The sequence below is a fragment of the Pipistrellus hanaki genome (genome assembly GCF_964339955.1).
Source record: "Pipistrellus hanaki genome assembly, chromosome: 4".
Classification (NCBI taxonomy): Eukaryota; Metazoa; Chordata; class Mammalia; order Chiroptera; family Vespertilionidae; genus Pipistrellus; species Pipistrellus hanaki.
This window is the reverse complement of record NC_140506.1, coordinates 34,086,483-34,094,041: the sequence shown is the minus strand read 5'-3', so window position 1 is coordinate 34,094,041 and position 7,559 is coordinate 34,086,483. Positions and strand designations below refer to the sequence as shown.

At 48.3% G+C, this 7,559-nt stretch overlaps 1 protein-coding gene across 1 annotated transcript; it reads right to left on the bottom strand.

The window, feature by feature from the left end:
- Positions 1-4,805: 4,805 nt before the first annotated feature.
- TMEM174 (transmembrane protein 174) lies at positions 4,806-7,185 on the bottom strand. Its single transcript, XM_084880529.1, has 2 exons — positions 6,466-7,185; positions 4,806-6,278 (listed from the first exon to the last, which is right to left on the bottom strand). The coding sequence occupies exons 1-2, from the start codon at positions 7,092-7,094 to the stop codon at positions 6,173-6,175; spliced, it is 735 nt and encodes a 244-aa protein (XP_084736655.1). The 5' UTR covers positions 7,095-7,185; the 3' UTR covers positions 4,806-6,172.
- Positions 7,186-7,559: the final 374 nt, after the last annotated feature.

Below are 7,559 nucleotides of genomic sequence, written 5' to 3'. Positions count from 1 at the left end.
GCTCTGAGGAGGAATCAGTTTACTTCGGTTCCCCTGGTTTCACCCCTAAAGGTTCAAAGGTGGGGGCTCTTTGGTAAGCGAATTACTGTTCGCTGTGAACTGTCCTTTAGGTATGAAGGTGGAGGCTGGGTTGAGGAAAACTTCAAAGAAAAGAACTCTGTGGAATCGGACTCGTGACTCTGTTGTGTGCTGCTATCATGTTACTATCATTGATATTGGTCAGTGCTTACCTGGTGTCAGACATTAGCCAGCAGAGGATTGTAGCAACAACATATACTGTATATGCTAAATGTAAAGTGATCTTCATATGGCAGTGTATTTGTCCACATGGGTGTATGTGTACATACCACACTAGTACCTGTATGCCTCACGTATGTTTAGCTGTTACATATAGAAGCAGCAGTGACGATGAACATTATTTCTATTAGGACCAAGAAGATGATGTTAACAATAAAAGTGCATAGAGTAAGATCATTTCCTTTCCTCCTTCCTCTGTTCTAAAAATAATTTTACAAACAGGTAATATATGAACTGGTTAAGAAGTTTTAATTCATTAGCATGGTGTAAAATGAAGAGTAAGTCTCCTATCTTCTGCCCCGGAAATGATTATCACAGTTCTTGTGCATTCTTCAAGAAGTATTCATCCATCCCCCTTTTTTAAAGGTGTTCTTTTAAACAAATGAATGGGAGGGTTAATAGGAAAAAATATCTGTCTTCTTCCTTCATCTTCATGTGCAGCCCCTGGTGTGTAGGCACAGATTCCAGCGCACATGCCTGTGATTTACACACGTATTGGGTTTATGCCGGAGGACAAGTTCTTTGTTATAAGAAAACTTCTGGAATCTAGAAAACGGATTTCCTCCCCAGTTCATCTGGTTATTAATCTTCCTAAAAGCTCAAGACAAATACAACTCCCCTATCTGAGACCTCTGCGGTCTCCCAGAGGCAGGTGAGACTCTTTCTGTGGCGTTGTCTTCACTTTCTGATTTGTCATCAGTTCTGAGAGGAAGCCAGTCAGGGCTTCTTTAGTTCAGCTCACTGTTGATTTTATAACCAACTGCTGACTGCTTGGGACATAAAACTCCTGATGATTTACAAGTAGTAAGTGAGCAAGAAATCCATAAATCACATACTATATGAAGGGAGTGTAGGGGATCACATATGCGCTCACTCACACACACACATTCACCCTCAAAGGGAGAGTTGCAGGCATATGCAGAAAAATAGATTCACTTTTAACTTGAGAATTGAGAGCTTGTTGGTAAGAGGCCCACAGTCAATAACCTCTAGAAGTTAAATTACAGCAGGTAATATTATAATACAGAGCAAGAGGCTTTGCCCTTTAATTCTTAAGGAGGAGACTCCAGTTCCCACTTTAGATATGTTCAAAGGAGTTTTTCTGGTCTCTGGAGGAAAAAAACATTTTTTTTTCTTTCTAAAAACGTTTTACTGACCAAGCCAAAAAATGCTAAAGGTTGTCAGTGTTTTCTGATACTTTTGAAACTAATCTGCAACAGATATTTCTCAACTAAACACTCACTTAAAGATATTTTTCTTTTCATGTACAAGTTTTTCTGGGCCTGTATTTAGAAAAATATTATAATATGCTAAAAGTAGGGGGAAATAAGTTTCCAATTCCAAAGGATACCTAGAGTTTCAGGGAGCCGACAAAGAAGGAGATATGGAGTAAAAAAATATCTTGAAAAACATTTTTGTTTGGAAAGTGAAATTTAATAAATATGGATCTGCTACCATGTCTAGGGTGCCAACTGTCTACCTCCCCAAAGATAGTGTACTACAGCTAGAAATGATGCATTATTAGCAGAATGGATCCTGATTCAAACAAAACAAAGAGGTAAAAATAAAAAGTAGAAAATTGGCCTGGCCTGGCCTGGCCTGGGTGGTTCAGTGGTTGAGTGTAGACCCATGAACCAAGAGATCACTGGGGCACATGCCCAGGTTGCAGGCTCAATCCCCAGTAGGGGGGCATGTAGGAGGCAGCCAATTGAGGATGTTTCTCTCTGATCAATGTTTTTCTCTCTCCTTCTCTCTTCCTCTCTCTTCAAAAAACAATAAAAACATTTTTTTTAAAGTAGAAAATTGGGGAAAGTTAAACAAGGACTAGATATTTAATGACATTAAAAATTGTACATTTTTTTAGGTGTAATAATGGTGTTGTTGGTTTGTTTTTTTCTTCTTTATCTTTTAAAAATACACATGGAGTATTTTAGAATGAAATGATTTAGTGGTTTAGATTTGCTTTAACACTCCAGTTGAGGGACTGTGGTTGGGGGTATAAATGAAACAAGATTGGCCATGAGTTGAGGTTACGTGATGGCTACATAGGTTTCATATACTATGCTCTCTGCTCGTGTATTTACTTGAAATTTTTCATAGGGTAGAAAACAATGAAGCAACTAAGTTGAGCGAGAACGGTCCTTACCTATTTGGAGAGCTCATTTGCTCATTTCACATTTGCTGTTCAACAGGCACCACGAGCCTGGGCTGTGTAGAGGGCTCTGAGTGCCGAATGCTGGGGCTGCAGACAGCGCCCTGGTTACTGGACAGGTGGGCACATTCCTGAGCGCTGGGCGCAGTCACCTCAGTGATGTGTGTGAACCTCTCTTCTCTCAGCTGGTAAGAAGGTACCCACCCCGTGGTCACTGCGAGCAGCTCTGTTTGGAGGAGAAACACCAGCTGCCCAGGGGTGCTGGGCTTCATGGCAACCCTACTCCACCGATCCAACAGTAAACACGCCGAGGTGAGGCTGGGAGGTCAGAAGCTGAAAACAGACACCCCTGGCCAGCTCTTCACAAATAAGAGTCTTTGTTTTCATACTGTACCCCGCCCCACCTCAAAAACTAGGTAGAGCAAAAGGGCTGGCTTTGTCGGGAGAGAGCTACTTACTGCGCATTTGAAATGTAGACCTGTCTGCGCCTGGCTCAGTGGAGCCAGAGAGAAGGCCACTGCAGCCCCTGGGAAGTTCTCTGCCCCTGAAACACCTCGGAGTCCAGCCAAGGGCGAGGCGGCCACACGTGGGTCCCAGGGGAGAAAGGAGAGCTAAGAGCTTCACGAGAGCTTCTTCCCCTGGCGTCTGGGCCTCATTTCCCAGGCCCGGACGGTCCCTTCCCCGATCCACCAGGATTGTCCGCCATCTGCAGCCTCTCCAGCCAAGAGGAGCCCGCGGGCTGGCGGGAGGTTTCCAGAGAACCTCAAGTTCTTAAGAAACCTGTCTCCTTTGATTAACGAGATCTTTTAGCTTAATTCTGGATTCCATGTAGCTCACCAAAAAGTGCCCGCGCTTGTGGCCCCACGGAGGCTGCGGTGGAGGAGACCGATGTCCGCTGGTGCTCTGGTCACTTAGATCTGAGCGTTGCCAGCAAGACCAATGCTACACCCTCTATGCCTCTGGGTCTGGCCCAGAGTAAGTGCTCAGAGTCAGGTCATGGGCATTATTAAAACACTTCTGTGGCTTCCCAGCCGCTCTGTGGACACCTACCAAAGTGTTTGACAAGGCTGACGAGGCCCTGGGCTCTGGCCTGGACACTGAGCTTTTGAGCACGTGGGCGATGGCTGGGCCCTTCCCATACCGTAACCACGGGGTGGATAGGGTGTCTGGGCCAAACTCCAGTCTATCATTCCCACATCCCCGTTCTCCATTCGCCCCGGTAAGATGCTGAGAGGAGAGAGAATGGCAACACCCAGACAACAAACCAGACACTCGGCCAGAAATGTGCCCTCCCTGGTCACAGACCTGAAAGAGTCCAAGTTCAGGGACCACTCGGGGCTTCCTGTCACACTGTGTGCAATCCCCACACAAGGACAGAAAGAGCATTGTGGGATTGTCCTGAGGCAAGAGAGCTGGTGGGTGTAACTGGTCAGGCACTGGAAGGCAGCTCTGTCTGAGGGTGGGGGCCGCAGTGAAATACAGGCTTACGCAGCCTGCAGAGCAGCCCTACGACCTCTCCTACTCAGGGGATGTGCCAAGCGTCCCCTCCTCCTTGTACAGGTATCGGCTACTCCGTTCCCAGGACAGTCCTCTGAGCCCAGGGCGCCAGCCATCTGGCTATCCTTATAAATGTTACTCCCTGGGGCGAGGTGTGGCGAGGGCCCTGACTGCACTCCCCAAGCAAACTCTGTGCCTCTCCTGGCCAGTTCAGGAAACCCTCCTTGCTGTGAAGCTCTTCAAGGGCAGAGCCATATCTGCTCTTCTGTTGGTTTGGATTTTCACTGTCCTATCCCCCTTGGCCCCGGTCCTGATGCAGAGTAGATGCTCTGTCAACAAATATGGACGGAATGAATGCATTCCCACTTGCTGACCCCCGACTGTTGCAGGCCAGCCTCCCACCTTGAGCTCCCGAAGGGATTAGCGCCGACGCCCTGTCCTCAGAAGCATCAGTTACCTCTCCAGGTAGCACTCTTTCACTGTTGTAATACAGGGACCGTTTAGCTGCTGCAGTCTGGAGCTACAAACGCCCCCGGGCCACTGCCTTGCATATGGGACTCCTGGCGTCACCCAGACAAATTGGCTGTCCTGCCTTCCCAGCTTTCACACTAACATCTTTTTCCAATTGGCACATCCCTTCATGCCAAACCCAAGCCCAGGAATACAGCACTGCAGGGCGGGTGAGAGTGAGGAGGGACAGGGGTGAGGGAGGCGGGCATGCGGGCCTCTGAGTCTCACTCCTGGTAGGCATGCTGCTGGTGAGGCTCAGCCATGGCCCCGTCACCCAACGTCCTGCCCAGAGCCCAGGCCCTCAGCTGGGGGTCCAGCATTTCTTGAAATGAGTGTAAAGCTAGTTTCTGTGAACCCAACTGTATTTTTCCATCACATCCTATCATCAAACACGAAAACGAATTTCCATATGAGAAGATTTTGTTCCCGAGATAGAATAAAAATCACAACAATATGCCATGGCCTATGTGAATCATGTCCTTGGAAAACTAAATATTTCTGATAAAAATAGCATCAAAACTTTAAAGGACAGCTAAATCAGCCGAGACCGGTTTGGCTCAGTGGATAGAGCGTCAGCCTGTGGACTGAAAGGTCCCGGGTTCGATTCCGGTCAAGGACATGTACCTTGGTTGTGGGCACATCACCAATGGCGGGTGGTGCAAGAGGCAGCTGATCTATGATTCTCTCTCATCGATGTTTCTAACTCTCTATCCCTCTCTCTTCCTCTCTGTAAAAAATCAATAAAATATATTTTTTTAAAGGACAGCTAAATCCTCTCTGTTTGGAGAAGCCTCCCTTTGTAGCCCAAGGAAAATCTTTTCTTTTAAAACCCTGATGATTTTAACTGTCTCTTCCAAAGTCCGTGAGTCTGTTCTGTTTGTTTATTACATAGTCCAGATTCATGGAAATTAAGGGCAGCAGAGTTTTGTTTTGTTTTTGTTTTGTTTTTTTATAAAAGAGATGAGCTTGTTTTGGCAACGATTGTTTCCATGATCCGTGATTTCCCAGGCGTTGGCATGGCAGCTCCGTTCTGTCTCACTCCACAGACTCCTGTGAGGTGCTGAGAGAAGCCCCAGGTTCCGCCAGCACTGCGCCCAGGCAGCTCATGCCCAGCCCCGATCCCAACCTGGGCGGACACATCAAGCCTAAACTTTCCCACAAGAGCATCCGCAGCCAAGAGTCCCTGCGACCCAATGATAACTTAAGTATTTAATGACATCATTGTCCTGTTCTTATTTATTTGGTATGGTTCAGACACCTGTCTAATATCCTAACAGAAGATATTCTTTATTTCTTATTCCATTTGTTTGTTTATTGCAGCCTTTAAAATACCCAGAGTCCTCGGGGACACCTGATGGGATATGCAAATCTCCCCTGGGAACTGAGAAGGGAAAGCCTGGGAAAGACACAGTTTTCTCTTCCTGCCTCCCTCCCAGCCCACTCTCACGGCTGTGGATAAACAGTTGAGATTCCTGCTGGTGGGCATGCTGCTGGTGCACTATCGGCAGGGGATCCCTCGCGGTATCAGAAGGTAATTTATCCTCCTTGGCCTAATTTTTACCAATTTGAGACGTTTCACCTCCCACCCCCCTGGAATGGTGTCTGTCAGGCTGCCAGGGCTGCTCTGCTGTCTGCCTCCTGAAGGCTGCAGCACAGAACACTTCATTTGTCAGCAACAATGACTTGAGCGCTACTCCCTCGGCGGCGTATTAGTCTCTATCGAGGGAGGGAGAATATCTCCTCATAGGGGGGAGGAGAGAAGCCGGCAGAGTCCTCACCTCCCCGCTGTGTCTCTTCTAGCAGCTCAGCATCAGGGCTGGACCTGAAATGTGAGCGGAAAACACAGATGCGTTACAGCCCACGGCACCGCTCCCAGAACCAACACACCCTCCCTGGCAAGAGGCTGCGCAGAGATTGCATTTGCCCACCGCTTCCCTAGAGACCAAACACAGCCATCGGCTGTGGCCGTGACTGCGGGAAGGAGAGGGTCCCCACCACAGACACCGTACCTGTCATCTCCGCCATCCACGAAGGCAGGGTAATCCTGGTCGTCGACGAAGGCGGAGTTCTCCGAAGGGTAGATGGTGTAGTACTGAGGAGGGCTTGGCGTGGCAGCGGCCACCACTCCAGGTGGTGGTGTGAGGCAGCAAGGGTTCACCACGGGCTGCAGGTACGTGGTGTTCACCCCCAGGGGCTCTTGAGAGCCGTAAGGGGGAGGGATATACTGCACCACAGTAGCCCCGTGGAAGGTGATGGGCTGGTTGATACCAGTGAAAACAAACGATTGTCCTCCTGCCGCCTGCTCCATGTCGAGGACCCTTTCCTCGCTCTCTTTGCACAACTGGCAGGAGAGCATCTGGAACTTGCACACAGCAATCAGGATGAAGGTCACCCCGACCGACAGCAGGATGGGCCCGAGGAGCTGGGTCCATTCAAAGTGGGAGACCCCTTGGTATTTGATCCAGCCTATGATGGTGAACGTGATCCCCACCAGTCCTAGGAAGACGCCTGAGAAGAGTAAGGTGGCCCCTGCCTTGTCATCGTCGGACACCTGGATGTCCGCCGTACTGGGTGTGTAAGGAGTGACGGAAAACATGTTGACAGGGAAGTCCTCCAAGGGCCTGCTGCCCTGCTCCATGGTCCTCACACAGTCACCCGTTCCTTAGAAGGGAAAGGAGTGTGAGAGCTCCTAAGAGCAGAGCACATGGTCACAGGTTCAGATTAGTTATGGGAGAACTTTGGGCTTCTGTGGTTAACAGAGTAGAACAGGCGGAGGCCTGAACTTTGTGTAGAAGAATAAAGGTCTGAGAAGTGAAGCCTGAAGTTTTCTCATAATTGTCAATAATTGAAGGTCCCTGTTTTGCAACTCAAGCTCTCTCTCATTCACATTCATTCATTCGCTCATTCACAACGTGTCTATTGAGCTGCCTTATGTGCTAGCACAGTGGTCAGCAAACTCATTAGTCAACAGAGCCAAATATCAACAGTACAATGACTGAAATTTCTTTTGAGAGCCGCACTTTTTAAACTTAAACTTCTTCTAACACCACTTCTTCAAAATAGACTCGCCCAGGCCGTGGTATTCTGTGGAAGAGCCACACTC